At 37.2% G+C, this 26,583-nt stretch overlaps 1 protein-coding gene across 9 annotated transcripts in view; it reads right to left on the bottom strand.

Annotated features, from left to right (window-relative positions):
• The window catches only part of TEAD1 (TEA domain transcription factor 1), a 240,900-nt gene that overhangs the window by 9,984 nt on the left and 204,333 nt on the right, over positions 1–26,583 (bottom strand). For all 9 annotated transcript variants that reach the window (XM_039340342.1, XM_039340341.1, XM_039340345.1 and 6 more), the window contains 5 exons: positions 25,771–25,832; positions 22,875–22,999; positions 13,029–13,202; positions 2,152–2,292; positions 352–504 (listed from right to left, as the gene is read on the bottom strand). In XM_039340342.1, the coding sequence (XP_039196276.1) occupies positions 352–504; positions 2,152–2,292; positions 13,029–13,202; positions 22,875–22,999; positions 25,771–25,832 (655 nt within the window). The remainder of the gene's footprint in view (positions 1–351; positions 505–2,151; positions 2,293–13,028; positions 13,203–22,874; positions 23,000–25,770; positions 25,833–26,583) is intronic.

Here is a 26,583-nt window from a genome sequence, read left to right as displayed (position 1 = left end):
AAGCTGTAATTTGCTTTTTGTTTCATTTAGTGCCCTGTGCAACCATTCAATTGTGCCTTGATTTCATATTTGGAGTAGGCACAATGGCTTGTTCAAAAAAAAAAAACATGTTTAAAAATCCTAGGTTAGTGTTGTATGGAATTCAGTTTTTGCCTCCTACAAATTTTTATTAAAAATAGTTTCAAATATTGTCCTATTAGGCAAGATTAAAATCAGAACCCTCTTTTGAAATGACATACATTTCAACCGAAGGACGTGGCATTTGTAACTCATTAAAACCAATCATAGGAAACATCTATCTCCTCCCAACATACTCCAGAGAACAGTGAGCAAAGGGAAGAAAGTTATTACCAACAAAATTGTAAAGTTTTCCAGCACACTGTTCATCATATATTTCTCTGGTAAATGCTTGAGCTTGTGGATGAAGTTGATCATATATTCACACATTGGTGAGCGGTTTATTCTAAACACAAACCGCCCATTCTCGAACCGTGCATATTCAGTCTAAGAAGAAAAACAAAAAGAAAGTTGAAAATTGAACTACGGTAGGTATTTCAAATAATTATTTAAAAATCATTTGATTTTCCCATTAAATTAAACCAGTGCTTAGATATGATAAATTAAATACTGTAATAGCATGACAAGTCAAGAGTATTTATTTAGACTGCACCCACCCATGGAATTCACTTCCTCTCCCTCTGCAACCCGATACAAATCTTCAACTGTCTAAAATAGATTGGGAAGACCCTCTGAAGAAATCTAGAGGCTAGGGGTGAGTATCAGGAGAAAATATAAGAAATCAGGAGAGCAAGGGAAACCCCATTTGCATAAAATGAAATTATTCATATATTGTCAACCGTGGCTCTTACTTAATTATATAATTCTACTGAATTAAACAAACAATGGAGTTGTTACATTATCATAAAAGATATATTGGAAAATACTGCATTATTTAACCCATCATCTTAAGCTTGGATAATCGCAGTAAGCCAAAATAAGAATAGCACAACACTCTAATGCCCACGAGAAGCCAATCCCAATTTAATTTAATAATTTTAAATTTTACAAGCCACAGATGCATTTTTAGCAACAAGCCACACTGTTATAGTCTGTTTGGCTGCCAAATGAAGCTCCATATACAGTGCAATGGAAAAGTGTATTTAACAGAATGCCTTTGGTGCAGATACTATATCATCATTCATATTTTATCAGTTGAAAACATTAAGGAAGATTTTGAAATATTCCCTGTTCAGTATGTGGTGAGTCCTCAAATCTATAAAACAGATCATCCATAGTCCCAGGAATTTAGGTAAGATTTCTTAATTCTTGATCTAAAAACAAGTATATCAGGAGCCTTGTTGGCACAACAGTTAGAATGTGATATTGTAAGCAAATTCTGCCCACAGCCCCAGCGTTCAGTCCTGATGGAGCTCAAGGTTGATTCAGCCTTCCATCCTTTCGAAGTCAGTAAAATGAGAACCCAGACTATTGGAGGCAATGTGCTGACATTGTAAACACCCAGAGAGTGCAGTAAAGCACTATGGCAGGAGTCTTCAAACTTGGCCCTTTTATGACTTGTGGACTTCAACTCCTAAAATTCCTCAGCTGGGTACACTAGCTGAGGAATTCTGGGAGCTGAAGTCTACAAGTCATAAAAGGCCCAAGTTTGAAGACCCCTGCAATATGGGGCAGTATATAAGTCTAAGTGTCATTGCTAAGCCCTATAAAATGATTCGGCAGAGGAAATATGTAGGCTAAAACTAGAATTTTAGACTTCTCCAAAAATAGTGAAAAAGGCTGTTACAGGGATGCATGCTTACATGTCCGAGACACAAAGAGATTTCATAACGAGCAAGCTGCAGTGCAAAATACTACTGGTGCCAAATAGCCAGACTGCTTTAAGCATTTTAAAGGGCACTCATTAAAGAAAATTCTCCTCGCAAATTAGTTCAAGTTGAATAGCAAGGAGCATATTCCACTTCCCTAGTCAGTTTTTTCCCCAAAAGGATACCTAAGAACCTGGAAAAAATGTACACCACAACAATTTTATATTAACACAACTGTAGATGCATTGGTTCAGATGTACAATTTGAAAAAAAGGCATTTTTTTTTTAAAAAAGAGAAGTATGAGATGGCAACAATAATCACTACCTCTACTTTTTCCACCACTTGCTTTCCGAATGAGCAGACTTTGGTGGAACAGGTGATTGTCATGTTTTCTGAACTTTCATATTGACTAGTTACACCATAGAATGCTCCTGTATCATCTTGGATGTTGCAATTTAAATCCGCCTGTAAGAAAAACAGCATTTATATAAGAAGCAATTAGCAATTAGCATTCTCCCTTTATGCAGGCTACTCTGGAACCACAAACAGTCCAGTTGTATTCAAAGTAATATATCACCTTGACTCTCACTGCAGGTTTGTTTGTTGCCAAGTGACTTTCCACTGCAGTTTTGAAAGACAGGGTTATTTCATTTAAGGTTTGGATTCAAAATTGCTGGGCCATAAAAGCTTTTGACTATTTTAACTATCCAGTTTCTAATTTAAAGAATTAAGAAGATATAGCTATTCAATGGGAAGAATATCTCTTTTTCCCCCCCAACTTGAACTGGATACATATAAATAAGCCATCCTTTGAAATGAAAAGAGCTAGAAATATATACAGCTAGCCCCTTATTATGCTTGGAAATAAGATTTTAAAGAGAACATTCAATAATTCCATATGCCAATAATGAATCATATCATACACTGTATTATAATCCATCACAAATAATGATAACTTCCCAAACTCAGGTGACACAAGTACAGGTTAGATCACTGGGAATCCAATTTCTTATAATTAATTTAATTATAGCAACTTGTAAAAATAGCTCAGAGTGTTTACTGATAAAAATTCACAGGCATTAAAATATAGCTACTGTACATGTCATATGTCATTGAAGAGTAAGGAAGATTGCCCGATATTCTTCAACACACCCACTGAAAATTGCAACCACACCCTTTGAAAACTTCTCAGCAGCTCACAGAGAAGAGGACACTGGACAACCTGTTGTAGAGTGTAAATACTTACACAAAACAAGAATAAGGACACACTAGCATATGCTTGGAGAAAGTATGTGAACATTTGCAGGAAAAATCTCCTATTCAAATCCTCCCATCCAACACCACACTTATAAAACACAGCAAAGATAGAATGTTTTTATAATATAATAGAACTATCCAAACTTTTTGCAGACAGCGCTGTCTGGAGAAATTAACTGAGATTTTATCATAAAATGGAAGATGCTCCATAGATGATTGGTAGCACTTGTGATAGATGGAGGTAATCCCAGAGAACAGTAAACTTCAGAGGTTAAAAAACAAAGAAACTGACTGCACGGAATTAGAAATTTATCTTGAGTACTTATTATAATTCAGGATTATCCTTCACCTCAATTCTTTTTCACCTCAAATTTCTCAAACAAAAGTGATGTATTCATCCCAGAAACACATAGTTCTCTTTTAGGCTCAGCACTCAAATATTTTCCTTTCCAATTTTCTCCTGAATTTTGTTAACATGCAAGACTCCCAGTTATATTTTGCAACTCCCCTCTCAGTGACTGATGCTAGGACATTGAACTGATCTTTAAAGTTGTGGCAGTTGCAGCACCCCGACAGTTACATGATTGTAATTTGGTCACTTGGCAACCAACTTGTAAATATGATGATTGCAGCATCTTCCAGTCACATGATCACCATTTGTGACTTTATCGCCAGCTTCCAACAAGCAAAGTCAATGGGGAAGCCAGCAGGAGGTCACAAATGGTGACCACATGACTTCTCATTTAACAACCACAGAGGATTTGCTTAACGATTGCAACCAGGCCTGCAGGAACTCTTGTTGTAAGTCAGTGTGGTCATGTGACATCACACTTTAAAAGTGGAGTTTCCACTTAGTATTGTTAACTGTGGACTTTCCTTCTCCTCAAATAAGTTATTTCTAATCTCCACCCTCACCCCACTAACTGTCCCATTTCTACTGACTTTTTCTTTTATCTGGCAATTGGTGTATATCAGTGGTGGAATTCAAATATGTGAATAACCGGTTCTCTGTGTGGATGTCGCTTCCGGAAGTCCATTCTGGGCCTGGGCAACAAAAAATTTGCTACCAGTTCTGGCAAAGTGGTGCAAACTGGCTGAATCCCAGCACTGGTGTATATCCTCCTTTCATAGGAAAGGAAGTAGTAGGAGCACATTAAAATAAAGCACAGCCCTCTGGCCATCTTTTATCTTGACTTCTTAAGAATGTGAGGCCTAGAGGAATTATGAAGAATAAAGACAATGATTGCTTTGTGTTGAACCACTCCCAGTAACACACCTTTACTATAAAATCAGCACAAGTTCAGGAAGTGATATTTGTATTGCAATGATGCCCAAGGTACAGCATTACCCCTTTTTTCCAATTGTATTAAAAGGCACAAGTGAAGTAAAGGAAAAAGTATAAGATCAGCCTGAACCTATTTGTATGAAATTTGTAGTTATGTTTATAAAAGAAGGGATCCCTGAGGATTTTACTCTGCTGGCCATAGCTGATTTTAGGGGGTGGTTTTCATCCTCATTTCTAGGCCATTGAGCACTGTTCAAAGATATATCTGTGATCATGTGGCCAGCATGACATCATGGAGCGCTGTTACCCTCCCAAAGTAGTACCATTCATGTAATTGCATTTACATGCTTTCAAACTGCTAGGTTGGCAGCAGTTGGGGTGAGAAATGGGATATCACTCCATCATGTGGTGCTCAAGTCTTGAACCTGGGCTGATGATGTCCCAGCCAACAAGCCCAGCATCTCAACCGCTGAACCATCGTGCTGCCTTCATTAATGTTTGTGCTCCCACATTATTTTAATAATCATGAATACAGGGGCCCAGAGATTGGCATTTGAAGATTTGGGGTGGCTTTGCATGTATTCCTGTCACTAGTTAGTTAACTCCAAAGAGAAAGAATTTGAATCTAACTGGAAGAGAAGTATCATTACTGAGATTTCCTCAGCAATGCATCTTTTTGCAAATCTTCATAGGACTGGTTATTCAAAGACCAGACATTCAGATCTGAATAACTATTTCTAGTTTAGACTGCAACATGTGTCTTGTAAAGCAGATGAAAAAGCTTTACAGACGGACCACATTTTTATTAAGAACATTTTATTAAGAACATTAGATTAAAATAAGTATGAAAAAGTGATGTAATATAATCTTTGTTTCCTACTGCCACATGACCCCACCATTATTTTTTTTCTAGTTCTACCACTAGTATAATTTTAATATAGTAGAGTCTCAAATAATTTGCTATGGACTCTTCCTAAGAAATAGTGAAATCAATCTGCTATCAATCTGCTGTCACAGTTGAGTAAATGATATATCTGAACATAAGGACAGCTGTTTTATCAGGTAAAGTCATCTTACTATTTTTTAAAAAACATTGTATTAAATATATTTATTCTGTGGTGTATGAATCATCTTTCTATCTGGAGTAGTCATTTTGGTCACAATGGCAGATCTGTTTTTATTGTCAGAATATTATTGGTCTTAGTCACTATCTTAAGTAGCAATGCTCTTGAGGTAAATTATCATCCTGTTTTCATCATTCCAACATGTATAATTTAGAGCAGGGGTCCCCAACCTCTGGGCTGAGGCCCACTACTGGGCTGTGGTCAATTGGGCCAAGTGAGTGGCTGGCCAGAGAGTGCACACACAGCTTTACTTGCACAAGTGATGCCAGGCCGCTGCTTGTGCAGGCCAGTTCCCCTCCCCCCCCCAGCTGAGCTGCCAAGATGCAAAGGTTGGGGACCGCTATCTTAGAGGCCTCATGCTGAGGAAAAGATCATAAAACCAAATCATGTATGGGATTCTAGAAATACTAGCAGGAGGCCCACTCTTCAAGAGGTGCCTCTTTGAGTTTAAGTATACTGTATTAGACAACTATTATCCCATATATGCTTTCTCTTTGGAAAGAACAGGTGAGGGAAAACAGCTTCAGAGAATGTTGTGGAAAAAAACATTTTCTAGATTGAAGACAGTCAGGATTCTGACCTAGGCATAAGACTAAAACTGCAGTGGTCACCCTCAAGGATCATTGGCGGTAAGGTACGGATGATGGGAGATGATTACTCTTGTTTTTCTGGAATACTGTTGGTCACAGTATCCTTTAAAATAGCTAAGAATTGAGGAAGTTGCAGGCATCATTTTAAAGTTCCAGTTAATTGTTGTGAGGGGAGAGTTGGGGTTAGGCTTTTCATTATTAGGATTAGGTTTAGGGGAGTTTCTGGTGACATTGCTGCAACATGGGCGCTGGGGAATGAAGCTCCGTTCCCCAAGCCCGATTTCTACCAGCTGGAGAGTCCAATAGAACTGAAAGTCGCCCCGTAGAGGCGACTGGTCAAAGAGTGAAACTTCGCAGATCGTGGGCCAGCGATAGCTGACCCACTTGATCCAAAGCAGCCCTTGGGGACAGCAAGAAGAAAGGTTGACCACACCCATGCGGTCAGCCAGAAGCCGCTGATCATCAGAGACAATGAATTCTAAAAAGCAGAAAGCAAAACAGCTGATCCAGGTGAGACTACTTTCCTTATCTCTCTACAAGTGAAAATACCGGTTCTGGGAAAAAGCATTCAAAAGCAAGAAATCCCCAAACTTTCTTTACCCCTCCCTCCTGAACTATAAGTGGCAGTTTAAGCTTAGGGGAAATTAAAACTGACTGTGAAGATAGATAGAGGCATAAAAGAAGGATAATTTGGGAAACTTTTGGATTTATAAATCTTTTTGTTTTAATTCCTTGTTTGGAAACCATTGGATTTTAACTTTTTTAAAAGTATGGTGGGAATGGACATCTAATGACATTATTAGGATTAGGTTTCAGTTAGGGCAAAGTGCAATGCTCCATATGTTTACTGGGCAGTCTCACTGTTGCCCTGTAATACGACTGCTGTGGGAGCCACATTGATGATTTCTAGGCACAGTTGAAGGTGCTGAGGCTCTCTATATGATCCAGGAGATGAGTTTCTTTGGGACCAGGAGATTTTGTCCACTCAATCATCTCAGCTCCTTAATTTAGTCCATTTAGTACTGAGTTTGCATGAATACTAATACTGAAGCTTATACAAAATATATTTTCATCAGCGTACTTCTTGAAAGTTTTGGATGCTACTTTTTTCTATTTCTGTTATGTTGGCTAGTATATTTACAAAAGTACGTTCAAATTAAAAAGGCGAAGGTGGAAGAAAAAACATCTTAACATCTAAATCTAATCCAAGATTTGAACTGTATGATTAAATCCAACTGGAAACAGAGAATTGGATTATTTCCTGCTTTCAGCATATTTTAAAGGCAAGAGTAGTAGCAAATTATAGTCTAAAATCACAACACAAGAGTTTCAGTGTTAGATTTCCTTTTAATGCAAATACTTCAGCAACATCCTGAAAAACAGAACTGGCCATTTCCCAGACACTTGTTCTCTGTGCCTGTTGATACATATAATGTATTCATCCATCAATATAATGCAGCTTGTCAGTACGAAGTGCTGGAAATTTTACATACCAAGCCTATCAACTGCTTGACATGATGCATGCAAACAGCTCCTGATGAAGGCCCACAGCAGGCATTGAAAGAGAGCTGGCTCAAAACAAGACTACTCTATAAGTGAAGAAAAGACTAAAGTCTGGAAAAAGAAGGCATTTGCCTGCGTGTGTTTTACAACAGCCTACTTAAACAATTTGCTTCAGGTTTTTTTTCCCCCCAACAGCATTTGCAAGAAGAGACTGGGATTCTTTTGCTGTGAACAGGTGTGTTTGTATGGGGGAAATCCTAGACTGCATTTCCTGAGAGAGCAGCATAATTAATAAACAAAATATGCAGTAGTTAAAACTGAACATGGAGGGACATTTGCTAAATGGCACTGAGGCTTCCTACCATTAGCATGAGCTGCAATGAGTTGTCATTTATATGAGCACATTATGCTTCTTTTCCTTCCAATGAACAGTGGACCAAAGGCAGAGATTCATTCCAATTTCTTTTCTTTTCTCTATTTTTTTTTTCAAGTGCAGCATCTGGAACTTTGGCTCTGTTTGCTGCCGGCTTTGCATTGCCACACGGCTCAGCTTTTGCTGCCCAAGCCAAGCAACTGTACTTCCCAACTGCTCTCTAATTCATTCACAAGAATGAACACTCTTGTATCAAGAATTTTGTATTCAGGTCCTGAAGGTCCCTGGGCAGGAATGATCTTCTCTCGGGTGACTGGAAAGGGCAAACAGCAGAGTTTTCCTTTCACTTCAAATAGGTTGCAAAACTGGGTCAAAATGACCAGGCCGCATGACTAAACTCCTCTCTCTGAGGCAGTTGATTTGCCAAGCCTTACTCAGTTATGCAATAAAAATGACATCTTAGGAGGGGAAACATTACAATGGCTTTTTTGTGAATGGAGACAAAGAATTGACATGCCTCCAAAAAGGGCAGCAGACACACATGAGGGACGTGGGAGGAGACCATGTGGCAGAACTCTTTCTGAACACAAACTATACTGAATTCATTACTGTTTACAATGGGAGACAAAGAAACAGCATTATATTTTTCAGGTCACATCTATTTTACATGATAAGAAAAGGAATAAAGTTAACCATCCAACTCATGTTACTTTACCACTAATTATGGCATATATTTACATCTATAAAATGGGAGAGGTTTTTGGACATGATTTAATGCCCTTTTATTGTGCAGATTCCTTTATCTCTGTTCTACATTTGAATTTCAAAAATGCTTTGGACTTCAAAGCATCTTTAAAAGAAAAAAAAAAGCAAAAGAAAACTGCTAATTACAGCATGTGTTATTTTCTAGAATACTTTTTTGCAATGCAGATTCTTGAAAACTAGGTATTCATTAAAATACTTATTGATATTAATCAATAGTTCTTCAGAGTCCTCTGTTTCACAGGCTTTCTCTGACACGTACGTTTGCATTATTCTGAAGCAGTACCACAGCAATTTAACACTGTAATAGCATAATTCTGAGTATATTTACTCAGGAATGAGATCTATTGTGTTCAGTGTGGTTTATTCCTTTGTAAACATGAATGGGTCAGCTATCTATGCCAGTTGCTAGTGAATATATAAAACTGATCAAGGTTTATGTCTTGTTCTGCTTCACTCAGTTCAAAGCATATCTCTTTTTATTTAAAATACCCCAATCTCTCATTTCTACTACTAATGGACTTACTAGGTGTGGCTCAGTGGCAGATATTGCCAATTATTATTTTGTCTTGTATCTAAAAACAATAAAGACAAAACAGAATTACAATGAGACAGAATAAAATTAAACACCCTATTAAAACCTATTGGTAAAAAGATATAACTGGCACCCAATCAAATTAAAACAAATACCCCTGCAACTGATAAACCAGCTTGAATAATAGTTTAAATATGTCAATAGTAGACAATATTCGCTGGATTAAAAACATTTGCCTCTCAATGGTAGGATATTGGAAAGACTGGAATCCTTCGTATTCTCTGAGCTTGGTTCTTTGCTTGCAGATGTTTCATTACCTAGCTAAGTAATATCATCAGTGTTTATATACACTAGCTTGCTCTGCTAGTTTTGATAGGGTGTGGTTTTCTCCTTGGTGGTTCTTGACTAGGATATTGTTTTCTGCTTGATTGTTCCTGAACATTTTTTTTATTTCAAACCATTTTATTTCTTTGTTTCAAGGAATAAAAGATACAAGGGAAGAAGAAAACAACAACAACCTACCATTCTGGGCTATTCTTATCAGTAGAAGAAATGATGGCAAATTAGAAATGCAAGAGAAAAAAAACTCACACTAACCAATTGCTCCATCCACCAAAGTAAGAATCCAACCTATGTAAGATCTTTATTCAGATAAGTACAAACACAATGCAGCCACCCAGAACACCAGAAAAAGGAAACAGACCGCCTACACAATATCTTTGAACAAAATATATACCCACAGACCACTCAACCCACATCAGCTCAACCAACACATGCCATGAAAAGGATGACACTAACATACATCAAAATATCTCAGAAGCAACTATTTATTCATATTCTGCTTTCTGTACTTTTGAATGCTTAGCAATCAGATTAGTTAAAAGGATAGCTCCTTTTATCACATGGCCACTAAATTAACAGAATAACAGAGTTGGAAGGGACCTTGGAGGTCTTCTAGTCTAACCCCTTCCTCAGGCAGGAAACCCTATACCTTTTCAGACAAATAGGTGTCCAATCTCTTCTTAAAAACCTCCAATGTTGGAGCACTCACAACATCTGGAGGTAAGTTGTTCCACTGATTAATTGTTCTAACAGTCAGGAAATTTCTCCTTAGTTCTAGTTGTTTCTCTCTTTGGTTTGTTTCCACCCGTTGCTTCTTGTCCTGCCTTCAGGTGCTTTGTAGAATAGCTTGACTCCCTCTTCTTTGTGGCAGCCCCTGAGATATTGGAATACTGCTATCATGTCACCCCCTCACCCTTCTCTTCATTAAACTAGACACCCTCAATTCCAACAACTGTTCTTTATATGTTTTAGCCTCCAGTCCCCTAATCATCTTTGTTGCTCTTCTCTATACTCTTTCTAGAGTCTCTATTTTTTTTTTTTTTTTTACATCATGGCAACCAAAACTCAATGCACTATTCCAAGTGTGGCCTTATCAAGGCATTATGAAGTGGTATTAACACTTCACATGATCTTGATTCTATCCATCTATTAATACAGCCTAGAATTATGTTGGCTTTTTTGGCAACAATGCTGGCTCATATTTAAGTGATGGTCCGCTAGGACTCCAAGATCCCCCACACAGTTATTACTAATGAACTAGGTACCACCCATACTATACTTGTGCATTTGGTTTTTCTTGCCTAAATATAGAATCTTACTTTTTTCGATATTGAATTTCATTTTGTTAGATAGCACCCAATGTTCAAGTCTATCAAGACTTGGTCAGCAAGGGCACTGTATCTGTTGTGCAGGGACACAGCGAAAGCTTTGTGTTTATGGTTCACAGCTCTCACCCTGCCAGATCCCACAATTGTCCACACTGCCCTTCTCCTGCAGCAGTGATGGTGAACCTTTTAGAGACCGAGTGCAACTGCAACCCAAAACCCACTTATGTCAGGTGTCAGGTGGCCGTAGACCATTGGGTGGGTGTGGCCATTTGAGTGGGCATGGCCCATTGGGTGGGCATGGCTGAGATGGTAATGGCAGGCTGGGTGGGACTAAAAAGTTCAATCAATTCCAACTTTGCAAGATCTTTTTTTTTCCTGCGAGAAGTTGAAATTGATTGATTGATTGAACCTTTTTTTTTTTTTTGCACACGGCGGTGGAGGCCTAAAATGAAAACATTTTATAAAACCCAGCTGAAGGCCTAGGACTGGGCCAATGGCACATATGCCCACAGAGAGGGCTCTGCCTCCCCCCTGTGGCACACGTGCCATAGGTTCGCCACCACGGTCTTGCAGGATCTTTGTGGTAGAGGGACTGATAGTGCGGAGGCTCAACAGAGTAAAATTCTGTAGCTTCTTTGTCTTTTATTTCTAAGGAAAGTTTGTTCATCTCAGCACAGTCTAATATTTTACATACAATCATTGCATTTGTTGGTATGTTCTCCCTTTTCCAACATTGCACATATGCAATGTGTGCTACAGTTATAATATGTATAATGATATATTGGAGTCATTTCTCGATTCAGTTCATACCCCCACTGGCAGTTAAAAGGAAGAAACAGCTAAGACCACACATTGCTGCTCGAAGCACGAAGCTGAAAACACCAGCCTGAAGATGACGAATGGGACTTCGTCGAAACGTCGCCAAGACACTTCCAATTTTACACGGGGGAAAACCCGAACAACCAAAGACCTACATACAAACACCCGTGAAAACCTCAGAAAAAAAATATATATATATATATATATATATATATATATATATATATATATATATATATATATATATTGTTAGTATATGTACAGAATATTCTTCTAAAAATATATTGCCAACAAATATGCTAGAAATAGCTGCAAATTGTACGTGTATTTCCTGGACCTGTTGAGATTGTGAAACTGAAAATTGCTCATACTATAATTCTGAAACAAAGACAAAAAGTAATATATGCCATTTCAGTTTTGAAATAGGATCTCGAACTACATAACTGATTTGCATCATAAGTTAACTTTTTGTAAGGACATTTGGTAAAACTTTGGTATATATTCAAAACATTTGGTAAATATATATTTAAAACATTGGTAAATATACAGCAGGGCCAAAAGTTTAAAATGTGTTAAATTAAATGGATGATATGCGGCACTGGATAATTATGATAAGACTTGAAAGTAACAAATAACATAATTATTGAATTATTGTAATAAATGATTTCAAGAACTTAATATGAGAACTCTAACATCTCTTCCTCCATTTTTCTTCCCAACCACAATATTTTGAGAGGAAAGCTGCACTAAGAAATAGTGTTTTTTTCCAAAGTAATGCAATGAGCATCATGGCTGATACTAAATATGAACCTCCCCTCCCAATTCAACATCTTAATACCCTAACCACTATACAACACTGCCTCTTTATTATGGCAGAAATCCAATCTAGACTAATATTCCGTTCTAGCTGTCCAGATGCCTCTGAAAAGTTCCCAGACAGAGCCCAAAGGTAACAGCCCCTTTCCTACTATTGGTTCTTAGAAATAGGCATTTCTTCCACTCATGATTAAAATATAGTAGTGGGCTTGTCTTCCATATGTCTGTTCTTTTAGAAACCACTTCAGCTACAGCCCTTAGCACATTGTGAGTAGCCAATCCAAGTGAAGTACCTTCTATGTCTTTTGGAATCTATTATCAGGACGGTGGGTAAGACTGAATTATTCCTTGAGAGAGAGAAAAGTGCTTCCATCAACTTTCTGTATACCAGCCAAGATTATTTTAACATTCAGAAAACACAAAACTAAAGATGCACATGGCTAAAACTTGCTTAATATCTTACTCACCCAAAATTTTACTAGGAAGAAGGCATTCTGGGGTCCTTTTCCAAACAATTCCTTCAAGCCTCCCTTCTTTTCAGGGAATTTGTCATAAATCTGACGAATGTCCACTGATTCCAGCAATGGATCGCTATAAGAGTGATTGGCATGTCCAATGTGCACAAAGAGGTGTTTGTTATACTACAAAGAAAAAAAATATATATTTATATTGTTAATATATTCATAAAAGTTAGATGTACATGGAAGATCTTTCTGTTTTAAAGGAAATAGCCAGTATACTATTACATGTGCAATGTAACAGAAATCAATCTGAGCTAGATAGCCTTTAGTTTGATATAGTATAGTTTTCATATTCCTAAGAAACTTTACTATTAAATAACCTTCATTTAATAACAGAACAGAATAGAATATTTTATTGGCCAAGGGTGATTGGACATACAAGGAATTTGTCTCCAGTGCATAAGTTCTCAGTGTACATACAAACAATAAAGCATATAATCATAAGATACCAATGGAGAAGGTAGTAGAAAAGATGAGAAGGATAATAGTAATACAGCTCTACTACATGGGTAAATATCTTTAGACATAAGACAGTGCTATGGTAATTAGGTGACACAAGGGAAAAAATCTGTCTTTGTGTCCAGTTGTTTTGGCATGAAATGCCCTATAGCAGCATCCTGAGGAGGAGAGGTGTTGAAACAATTTATGTTCAGGATGTGAGGGGGTCTGTTGATGTTTTCTCAGCTCTCTTTCTGACCCATGCAGTGCATAATGTAAATGTGTATCTATAGTCAGCATTATCATAGTTTCTTATTTCAGAATCAAGAGCAGCATTTTATGACATCTAAATTGAACTTAAACAATTATGAACTAGTTCTTTTTTTTCACCATTTGAATTTCCCCCTACCCCCCCCCAAATATTTCTTTCTTAATTGCTAAAATCACACTATCCACCAAGCACAAGTAGAAAATATTTCTATCTTCTAGATTAGAGAGCTAGAGAAAGGGTACTGTATCTCTGGTTTAAAGAACAAAATATATAGGTCAGAAAAGTAAACAAATGAGTGGGAGAAGCTAACGCACGAATGAACAAATGCATGAATGAATGAATGAATGCTTATGAGCAAAAGCTTTTGAAAGGGCAGGCTTAACTTGCATACCGATCAGTTACACAAGAATTACAGTAATTATCATCCTATTCTGTAACTCAAAGTAATTACCATACAGCAAATTCGCAAATATGGGACAATTCAGAAGCAACAAGCTTACTAAGCTCTTTAATGCTCACTTCAAAAACTCACTTTATATGTATGTAAAAGACTTATAATATGTACCAGGCTGTATCTTTTTAATAAAAATAAGTCAGTTCCAAAGTTAGGCTTCATATTCCTTGTTTCCAAACACTTATACTGAAATATCCATAGGGATGCTAGCTGGATAACTTCTCAGGCTTCTTTCTACAGTATCTTTAGAATTCTGGATTAAGATGCTACATTAAGCACACTTCAAGAATTTCAGATTAATTGGATGTTGAACCAACACAGGATTATGAAGTTGCATGCATACTGTTTAGCAGGTCTAAAAAATTGCTAGGAATTTAGTTTAACATTTTTGTTTTGGTTTATATAGAATCCCCCATGGATAAGACAGAGACTGTTTCAAAGAAAGAAGAGATTTATTCACATATTATCTGAGAATCTTTTCAGCAATCTTATTGCATTTAGATCCCACCACTCTTCTTCTATCAAAAACAATGTGGCTATAAACTATGTTAAACATATAATTTATATTGGCTTAGCATTTTATCTGAATTCCCCAATTCTCTCTCTCATCCTGAAGTTGAAACTCAAATACTTTGGCCACCTAATGAGAAGGAAGGACTCACTGGAGAAGGGCCTAATGCTGGGAAAGATTGAGGGCAATAGAAGAATGGAATGACAGAGAATGAGATAGCTGGATGGAGTCACTGAAGCAGTAGGTGTGAACTTAAATGGACTCCAGAAGATGGTAGAGGACAGGAAGACCTGAAGGAACGTTGTTCATGGGGTCGCGATGGGTCGGACACGACTTCGCAATTAACAACAACAATCTCTCTTTCTCTCTCCCTCCCTCCCTCTCCCTCTCTCTCTCTCTCTCATACACACACACATATGAAAGAATGAATTAATCAATTCATTAATGAGAAGGCTGTCTTTGGTCCTACCGATCTTCTGGTACCCGTGGAAGACAACTGTATGAATTTATAGTAATTACCAGTTGTAGACTGGTAGTGAACATTCCACACTTGGCCACCATGACTTAGCATGTCCATGTGGTCTGATACACCAAACCCAGGATTTATTGACTCAGTTGCTACCCTTAGTAGTTCTATCACTTCTAAATAGCTCCTTTAAGAGAAGAAAACCCCACAGCTATGTTACAACTATTGCATATATACTGTACACAAATGCAGATTGATATGTTAAAAATAACTTTGGGGATATTATAATCTTGAATACTTTAGTGCAGTGTAAGATTTGGAATGTAATCCCATGTACTCATACTTAATAGTAAGCACAATTGAACCATTAATCCATATGAATAGTGTCTCCAAAATATTTCAATTCCCTACTTCTTTTTTTACCTTGATGGTAGAGCTAATCTAAACAAAGGGAACTTGCAAGGTTACATAACATGAAGGACATTGTTGTGTCCATTTTGAACTGCTGCCTATACATATCCATGTCCTCTGTTCAAAATGTTTGGGGCTCTACATGCATTAAAATTTGATTAACTGTAAAACTGCAAACATAATTTAGAAGTAACCTTGGACTGGTATAGATTTGTTTTAAACATTAAATTTATGCCTTTTGATAAAGAAAGATACAAGCATACTTTGATTCTGCCATTTTGGCATAGTTTTTCCTTTAGTTTTCTTAGGCACACAGTAGCAATAGTTTTCCATAAACTTTATTTATCAATGTAAGTAAATAAAATTGTCCCATCTGGGTTTAAGTAAGCAGCAGTGGCAGCAACAAAACATCAGAAAATAATTGCCATGCTATGACATGTTTGTCTTGAAACATGTATGTTGGCAGACTCCAAAGCAGATTTTAGGTCAGAGGAATTTACACACCCCATGTCTCAGGCTGGTTGCTTCTGTTTTTAAGTCCAGGAAAATCAGTTTAGAAAAACGTAATTCAGAAACTAAAAGGATTTGTTACAGAAGGCAGTGCAATTTAAGTTGAAGACAGTTGTAAAGCTACTACAGTTGTTTGCAGATCTTTCTGAAAATACCAGATGCTGCTGTAGCAGCAGAAAAAAAAAAAAATCCAATATGTTTTAAAGCAACAGATGGTCTGGCCTCATCTGACAATATTCTTAGAACATAAATGTTTTATTTGACATTACATGAATGATTATTTTCTTCTTGCATTACTGTAAATACTATACTCTACAGAATGTCTTACTCCTTTACTTATGAAATTTTTCTAGTGAACAATAAACAGAACTTGGAGGCAACTGTCCATATACTTCAGAAATCATTGACATGGTTGAGAGGAGCCTAGAAGATCTGCATACACTAACAAGGAGAAGATATAAGCTGGGAAATTTGAAAAGGGGAATAGAGCAGCTAAATTACTCCTTACTATTTTCCTTCCAAATTGATGTTCAATAACAGAAGGTTATACCAAAAGGATTCTTTAAAGTGATGATGAGGAATTGGGAAAGAAAGCTCTATCAAACTTCTTCCTCTTTTTCCATCCTTTCTGTTAGAAATCTAGATATGCTTTTGTTCAAAATTGTCAAGGCACAGAAGGATTCCACTCGTTCTTACTTTTGACACATAAACTATAAATGGTTAGCTGAAACATGAATAGTGTTTGTTACTGGAAAAACTCCAGTTACAAACCCCTTACAACTTCCATCAAAAATATCTGGATTTTGAAAAGATCATGAATATATGTCATTCAGTCACAGTTCTTTCAATCTCAAATATTCCAGATAAAATAACATCCATTTCTAAAGAGATATTTGCCCACCATAGTGTTCACTGTTTTCAATATAACATCCTAAGCCGTTTTACTGTTGTAGCCATTGTTTAAAAGAAGGTTAAATTGTCGCACTAGGGAGCACAGAAAGTATAAAGAGGTTGACAATATACTTTCATGAATGCATAGTCTAAAGTAACCCATATAGCCTCGAGATGGCAGCTTCTTACTAAACGTTCTTATATTTGAAGAATGCGGAATAGTGGCTCTTGTGAAATAATACTAGGATAAAAACATATATAACCCATTTAGAAATTCAAAGGAAGGAAGACAAATCATTATTATCTAGTGATGCATTTGTTTTACTTACTAACATACAATTAAGAAATGGCATTGTTTTTAAAGAACTACCACAATCCAAATCCAAGAAGAGTGGGAAGCCATAAACATTACAAGCTTTTTTATTATAGTTATAAAAAAGATTATCTATTGTGTTTGTTTCAGAACGTTCTACAGAGGAAAATAGAAATGTAAGATTCATTATCGCTGTGGCCTAAATTAACCAATTCCATTGTTTCCACCAAGAAAACCTAGGTCAAAGTGTAATGTAAGAAGGCTTTTCCAACATTTTCCCCCAGTGGTATTTTAATGATTATTCCAACAATAATACCACCCCAAAGGTATTTTAGAGAACCTTCCTGGATTACAGCCAGAATAGTTTTCTGCGTATGATATATATAAACAAATAACATTCTTATTTATGGCATAAATAACTTCTTATTTATGGCACACCATCTCTGCTGAGTCTCTCTTAAATTACACAGGGAAGAAATACTTACTATTATTCTTTCCTTATGTCAATCTTATTTCTGTTCATGAACTTTTCAAGCCAACTAGTTATTTCCTTTACTCAGATTCTTTTTATTTGCAGTATGGCTGTCATCAGTAACCAAAGAAGCAATCACAGCAATACTGTGCTAAATTCAATTAATTCCACATTCTCTGACTGAAGGGAATATTGGGTTTTGACTGAAAAAGAGATGATCAGGTAATGGCCAATCACCCATACAGGTTGATCTGTTAGCTTTCTACCAACAAATACCAGAACAATGCAAACATGAGACTAGGATCTCAGTCTTTAAAACATGTATCATCATTAATTCAAAGTATTAATAGGCACACTTAACATTGATATCTTAGCTTATAAGAGATAAATCATCTTAACATAACATAGGCACGTATTATCACATTTGGTGGACATGTGGTAAGGCAAAGGCTTATTGGAGAAAGATACATATGTGGTTAGAAAAAATATTGGGTGAACAAGTGGATTTTAAGCCTGAACTTTTTTTACTAGGTATTATGCCTGAAAAGACTAATAAGCAGAAATTATATTTAATCTTACACATCACTACAGCAGCGAGAATAATTGTTGCACAATACTGGAAGAATGAAGGACTGCCATCAGAGGAAGAAATAATCGGGAAAATATTGGAGTGTGCAGAGATGGACAGATTGACTATGAGGTTGAAAGATAAAGAAGATACAGACTACTATCAAATTTGGAACTTATTTTATTCTTGGTTAGAGAAAAGAATGAAGGATTAGGAATTGAACATGTATTAGCATAGCAAATTTCAAACAACATTGATTGGAAAAATTAACATATGTTGATGAAAAAAAACCAATAAAATTTTTATTTAAAAAAAGAGATAAATTATCTTTACTTCTAATGTTAACATTTATTCAGTGTTCCAAAAAGCAGCACTAAAAAAATGAACCATTGTTTCCTTTAATATTTCTTACCATTGTGCTTTTAGTTTTTATTCATAGATTTATTGTTGTAAAAATTCCTCTTAGGCAAGGTTATAGGGGTTCATGTCTGATCTCTAATATTCTAAAAACACTCTTGATAATATCTCCTTGTACATATACTCACTGCCTCAGAGAAAACAGTTATATACGTACAAAAAGCTCAAAATACCTCTGTACGCTATTGTAATTCACAAACTTTTGAATAAAATTAAGATCAAAAATTCCATGTTTTCATGGAATCTCCTTGGGGAGGGGGGGTCTTTATAAAATGTTCAGTTGAATATGTTTTCTCTATGGGAAAACAAATTAAATAAAACAATTTTTACTCTTTTGTAATATCCCATAGAGAAGCCAATTAATACATACATACATACATACATACATACATACATACATACATACATATATATGTTTTCTGAGGTTTTCGCGGGTATTTGTATGTAGTCTTTGGTTGTTTGGGTTTTCTCCCACGTAAAATTGGAAGTGTCTTGGCGATGTTTCGACGAAGTCCCATTCGTCATCTTCAGGCTGGTGCTTTCAGCTTCGTGCTTTGAGCACATTGCTGCTCAAAGCACGAAGCTGAAAGCACCAGCCTGAAGATGACGAATGGGACTTCGTCGAAACGTCGCCAAATATATATGGTACAAATAAAATACGAACACCAGGAGAGTATAAATATAAAAATATACTTTACTAAAAGCTGCCAAGCTTTCGGCAGCTTTTAGTAAAGTATATTTTTATATTTATACTCTCCTGGTGTTCGTATTTTATTTGTACCATAGACATGCCCAGGAGTCGTATTTTTATGTAAATTTTCCAGCATATATATATATATATATATATATATATATATATATATATATATATATAATTATTATGTACAATGTCATTAAGTGAGATCTCTTAATATTGCTGTAGTTTTTTGCAAGTCTTATAGTATAAACATTCTACAGAATAATTTCTAACTTCTTAATCTCCAATTTTAAGAAATCCATATTGAGAGCAAGTCTGGCTATTGCTTCACTTACTGCAATATTGTCTACTCAAGCTGATGTTGTTTTTCTAAGATTTCTGACATAAAAAACTTGTAAGATCTTTTCTACATTTTCTCACTTGCATGATGTAAAGCTGTAAATTCATAATTCAAGAGGAAGGTGTCCTGCACGAGTCTAAAAGGCTGAAAGTCAAAAACTCTGGTCCTGGTGACCGACCCAGATTGAATCTGCATCATTGGTACGTTTTGGGTAAGTACTGAGAGATTCTACCTAAGGTTTGGGAGGACCACATCCTATCCTGGGGATCCAAAATATTAAAGCAGTGAGAGAAAAGAACAGTGCTGGCAGAAGAGAACAACAGAAATAAAAGTATGAGGAAGGAGACCCAGAGAGAACAAATATTGGTAATCAAAGCATAATATGACCACAGCATGTTATGGGGTTGTTTGTTTGTTTTTGGGTGTAGGGAATACCAATTAACAATGGATGATTTGAAAGAAAAAAGACCACCAAAAAAGAATTGATCAGATTTTTGGTGGGAGGATGGGAGTCAAGTAGATAAATCTCTTGATAAGAACAATCTGAACAATAATCAACAACAATATGACTCAGGAGAAAAGATTTGTTCAATCTGTTATGCTGATTGTGAGAAGGTGGTGAGAAACGTAAGTGAATATCAGCAGGAGATGAACAGAGGTTGAGAGATCTACACTATGATCATCCTAACAGAGATGTATTGATGAGGTTAGTCAGGAGATAATCATCAAGAATAACGGGAGACTAACAGCAGGCTACTGAGAGATCCCAGCAGGTAGAAAATGATATAAAGAGGAAAGAAGGGGGTGATTGGGAGGATTCATATGTCCTTCTAAGCTCAGATTAAACCAATCACATTAGCGAGATAATATAAAGCCAGCCACATAAAGTACGATTTATGCTCTAAGTCAGTGCTTCTCAAACGTTTTCCTTCATTACCCAAAATCACTCATCAGAAAGTTCTTATTTAAATGTCCCTATTGGGATTGATTTTTTGTGTGTGTGTGGTTTGTGTGCAGTTACACTCCCCCAAAACCCCACTTTTACCCAATTTTGGATAATTTACACAGATTTGGGAATCACTGCTCTATATATGAACTCAGCCCTAGTCATTTATTCGACAAACCAATATTCAAAGTATAGTTTAAAATACAGAGTCAACTTTGGTGAAATGGGTGGCATATACCGTAAATGCCGGCATATAAGACGACTTCTGCGAGCGCTGAAATCGACGCCAAAGATGGGGGTCGTCTTATACGCCGAGTCGTCTTATACACTGGTAGTTTCCAGTGTATAAGACAACTTTCTAGGAATGCGGCCCGGCTATAAAGACGGGGGTCGTCTTATACGCCGGGTCGCCTAATACGCCGGCATATACGGTAAGTGTAATAAATGAAAAAAAAATAAACATGTGAATACATCCATTTATTTACAGTAAATTAACAGAGAATTATGAAAATTGGTACAAAGCAGAAACATCTGATTTCCTAATAAATAGTTTAGGTGGAGTGAAAAGGTAGGTACAGACTTTAGGAGATTAAGACACAGATTTAAAACAACTGAACTAAGCAGAAAGTAAACTGAAAAGACAAGATTGACCAAGATTAGACGAATGACAGAGATGACTTTAAATGCACAAAAACATCTAATTTTTTGTGTTTGATTCCAAATTGGTCAGTTTTCTGTATTTACTTATTCTCTTCTGCAGTTTTTTTTTCATTCTAACAGTTATGTTGAAATAATTATTTTTAAATTTTAAATTAAATTAAGATGAAAGATAAGCGAAAGCCTAATGTATAATTTCACCATGTTAACATAGCTAATAAATGACCCTAAAATCACTTATAATATAATAGTTTAATGTATATCCTTAATTTTAGGTTTTGGCTGAATATTGCTAAATCTCGTAGAGATTTTTGAGCGGTGGGGCGGTTGCACTGGGTTAAATTAAATCAGCAAAAACTATAATAAGTAAGACACTATCTACAGAACTAGAACAAAAGTTATGCTGCCAGGAATTACTTGTTTTACTAACCAGTTATTGCACATTAAATGTTAATAAAAAAAGGTTCAAAAGCTGAAAAATCAAGCTCTTAAAAAACATATCTATAATACAATTCAATTACCAATAAATTCAAGTTGTTGGTCATTACCTTTAAAGCCCTTTATGGCATGGGTTCAGGATAATAACCCATGGTATAAACCCATGTCTCATCCCAATGGGACTAGCTCCAGAGGAAAAGGCCTACTTCAGATTCCATCTGCCCATAAATTTTGGTTGGCAAGATTCAAGAGAATAATATTGTGGAATATTCTACCATTGGAGGTAAGATCTGCCTCCCATACTCTTGGCCTTTTGGAAGAGCCTGAAAACTTGGCTCCATTTACTGGCCTGGGACCCCAAAAGGGGCATGACACATTGAGGGTGGCTGATAGGGTAAAGAAAAAATCCCCATCCCTCATGTCACCCATCCCCTTGGTTTTTAGCTTTCCATTTAATCCTCTTAATTTTAATCACTTTGTATTACACTTTTTAACCTTTTTATTATATTGTAAGCTGCCCGGAGTCACTACATCAGTGAGAAGGGAGGCATAAAAATTTAATACAGGTAGTCCTCAATTTACAGACGTTCATTCAGTGACCATTCAAAGTTACAATGGCACTGAAAAATGTGACTTATAACATTTTTCGCACTTACGACCGACTCAGTATCTCCACAGTCATGTGATCAAAATTCAGATGTTTGGCAACTGACATGTATTTATGACAGTTGAGGTTGACAGGGTCATGTGATCAACTTTTGCAACCTTCTGACAAGCAAAGTCAATAGGGAAGGCAGACTCACTGAATAAATGTGTTACTAACTTAACAACTGCAGTGATTCACTTAACAATTATGGCAAGAGATTGTAAAACTCACTTAACAATTGTCTTGTTTAGCACTGGAAATTTGGACTTAATTGTGGTGGTAAGTCAAGGACTACTTGTGAATGAATGAATGAATGAATGAACGAATACTTTGGAGAAGCACTTACAGAATCTGGATCTCTTTGTTGCTCTAGAAAAGCAGAAAACTCTACGAGTCTGAGTTTAGTTGTTCCAATAGATCGACCTTGCCAAGCTGGAACAGAAGGTGCTGGAGCTGACGTGGGTTCAAATCCTAAAAAAAATTGTTACAAAATTAAGAATTTATTTGTTGCTCTAGATCAGCGGTTCTCAACCTATGGGTCGCGACCCCATTTGGGGTCGATCGACCATTTTTCGGTGGTCGCCAAAGGTGGCGATCCGCCATTTTCTCCCCTCCGGGGGCGCCGCTGCGCATGCACGCCTCGCATGGGGTGGCTCCATGCATGCATGCTGCGCATGGGGCCCCGCCCCCACGCGCGCCGCACCGCGCATGCGCATAACGTTTGTGTGACGGCGTCACACAAACGTTGAGAACCGCTGCTCTAGATGGTAAATGGCTACAAGCTAAATTGTTTTCTAGCTTGCTTTTAATAGTTGTGATAAACCGAAACAGTACAGTTGTAGAATCCGTTTTAATTTTAAAGCAAACATTTAAATGTATACTACTTTACTTCCAAATTTTAATTCTTCTTTGTGAACCAATGAAACTATTAAGGATTTTGTTGCTCAGGGTCTTTATAATTCCTTCATTTGTTAACGGTAAGTTTTAAAATACTGGTACATCACATAATCATTTTTGGCAGATATATTATAGTATATTCTAGACATCCATGACCAGCCATATATGTACATATTAAGGCAAGACTGATATTTAAGATTTCTTAGAGCATTATCATCTTGGGGAGCCCATGGAAATGAGCAAGTGGGGCCTGCAACAAACAAGGGAGCAAATTCTGAAAGAATAACTAGCCCAAAATACAAAGGTAGCTACAAAGTGCAGAACAACGGTGATCAGTCCAGGAAGGCTGAGGGATGGAGTAGTCTACCCTCCTTCTCTACTGCAAGGCCAGGAGATCTGGAGTGTTTCAAAATGTAAGTGGGTTATGGCTAACAGGGGGTACAGAGGAGGCCCAAGCCTTGCAGGGTTAGGGGGGGACTAGGCCTGCGGAGACCCAGTGATGAGGGGAAAAACAAACGCATGGGGTTATGGGGACCCCAAGGGTTGGGGAACAAAACACAGGATGTCTCAGGATGTGGTGGAGGCCTTGGAGTCCCAGGCCAGGTGGGCCTTTGCTAGACCTTCCAGAGGCTCCCCTATCTGAGGCATCCCACGTTCCACATAACATCAGGGACAGCAAGTTGTGGGGTTGTTAAGCAAGGCGATCACTGTTAATGACATGTGACCATAATAGGCAGCCTCCATTATAGTCACCCAGAATCACTGTATTAGTGAGATTGGCAGTATAAAAATTTAACAGTAAATAAATAAAATAGTCGTAGGTCGAGGACTACTTTTAGCTATGATTCTATATGTAGCTATATATTGCAAATGTTACTCAAATGCAAATAAATTTCTAATACATTTATATAATTATCATGGGATTTTTTTTGTTAACCTAGTATATTTTCTATAAATGAATCCCCTATTTTGTTATATTTGTCCACACAAAGTCCACATCTATATGCAATCCGCAAGTGCAATCAAGCTTTTAATCCGCTGAGTGAAAAGAGTCATACATTTTTCTTTTCAGTGCTGCAAAATCAGTCTTTAAGCTTTGTAACGGCACAGAGTCCATTTACATTGTCCACCTATCAAATTTAACTCTTGAAAACTTTCAGACTGTTTTCTAATGGGAAACTGGTCTTTTAAGCCAGGAATCCCCAACCCCTGGGTTGTGGCCTGGTACCACGCCCAATGCATTCAGAACCGGCCCACGCAAGGGGCAGACGAGTATGCACAGCTCCACTTGCACAAGCTGCATGTGTTGCACTCTCATGTGTGAAACTCCATTTGCATGAGTGGCGGGTGTATGCACCCGCGGCTTGGCAATTGGAGCTACATGTGGGAGCGTGCTTGCCTGCTGCTGCTTGGAACCATCTCCTCCCTCATCACCACTGCCGGTCCAAAAAGACAGAAAGATTGGGGACCGCTACTTTAAGCATTCCCTGGCTGCAGGCACCACCAATTCAAACTACTGACTTTAGCCTATAAAACTCTATTGGCTATTGTAATTTTGACCTATCACCTCTCACATTAGTATGAAGATCAGTGGGTGTGGTTTGCAAGATGGTGGACAGAAAGAGCTACTAAACAGCACTTTTCTGATGGAATTAAGGTTGGCTTTCATGCTGTCTTTTAAAGATCAATTGAAGGCACATTTGTTTACTCAGACATTTATTTGCAAGATGACAACTGTCCCAAGATTATGCTGCCTATTCAGCTGTCTTTGAACTGAGCTGCATTTTTCATGCTGGTACTCCAATCGGGCTATTCTATTATTGTATGAGAGCTTGTTTTATAATAACTAGGTTCTTTTGAATGGTTTCTAAAAGTTCCTTTGGGAGGAAGAGTGGAATGAAATAAATGCATGGAATAAAATTTAAAAATTAAGAAGAACAGCAATTGTTTACGAGTCAACTTGACACTGCAATTTGATTTCACTATTTTTGTTGTTGTTATTGCCAACAAGGACAGTTTGAACGATTCTAGCTGAGTTGCTCCTTCATTAATGCTTCCACTGTGCAGAATTTTGGAATACACATCAAGCTACCGCTGTGCTCAGAAGTGGGAGCAATTGTTAACCAAGCCCCATGCATATTCTATAACTACTGATGAATGTGCAAATAATTATGTACACAAGTTCACATACATATAGATTCATTATTGTTAAACTAAATAAAGAGGCTACCAAATTTTCCTACGTATTTTGATACATGTTTAACAACCACAACCTGTGCCGAGTGTTAAATATGGGCTGAGTTCCATCTACCCTGACCCGCATAAAACAAATTAATAAATGTTACCTGAAATGGGAGTTGTGACTGTGGGCTGTATAGGATAGGCCTGCTGAACGAATGGCTTTATGCTGAAACAAACCAATAGACAATGAAATCACACACAATTACTTAGAATAATTATTAATAAAAATAAGTATATTTCATCTCATTGTAATTCAGTCCAGTGCAGCAATATTTATTGTAGATATTCTTTTACATTGAAAATAGAAACTTAGTAAATGCGTTTACTAAACTATTGACTAAAAAAAAGAGGTCGGGCAAATTCTGTTAAGGAGCATTTGATATAAGTTTTAACTCAGCTGCACGCTAACCACAAATAGAGCTTATGGATCCTTACTGGGAAACATGGTTATCATCTGCATCACAGATCTGCCATTGTTCCTGCCTTTTTATGGGTAACATATGGACCCAGTTTTAACTCTGGGAGATTTAAGGTGGCAGGATTCCTTCTTTCTTGCACAATAAACAAGGGCCATGCACAAGCTTCATAGGAGTGCTTTGCTATGACAGCAAAGCAATTCATTATTCCCGTGTTACCTTTAACTGCAAAGTGGACTGGCCACACTATCTCACTCTGAGGGTTCCTCTGGCAGATCCCAGTAAGGGAGTGAAGAAGCTTCTCCATTGTGCATGTACGGAAGTCTCTTTCAGCTACAGTTAAGTAGTAAAAGAGGCTTAGAGCAGAGGTTACCAACCTTTGTCGGTTGGTGGGCTGGAGGAAAGGGAGGGGGAAGCATTTTACATGCATGTGTGTGCATGAGCATGGGGCTGCGAGCACACGCGTGCCACAAATGGGGCAGGGCTAGCACCCACGTGATA

This window comes from Crotalus tigris, unplaced genomic scaffold (assembly GCF_016545835.1).
Source record: "Crotalus tigris isolate CLP2741 ecotype Arizona unplaced genomic scaffold, ASM1654583v1 scf7180000017744.3724543626:3957646, whole genome shotgun sequence".
NCBI lineage: Eukaryota > Metazoa > Chordata > Lepidosauria > Squamata > Viperidae > Crotalus > Crotalus tigris.
The sequence above is the reverse complement of the archived record's forward strand: the minus strand, read 5'-3'. Positions and strand labels throughout refer to the sequence as shown.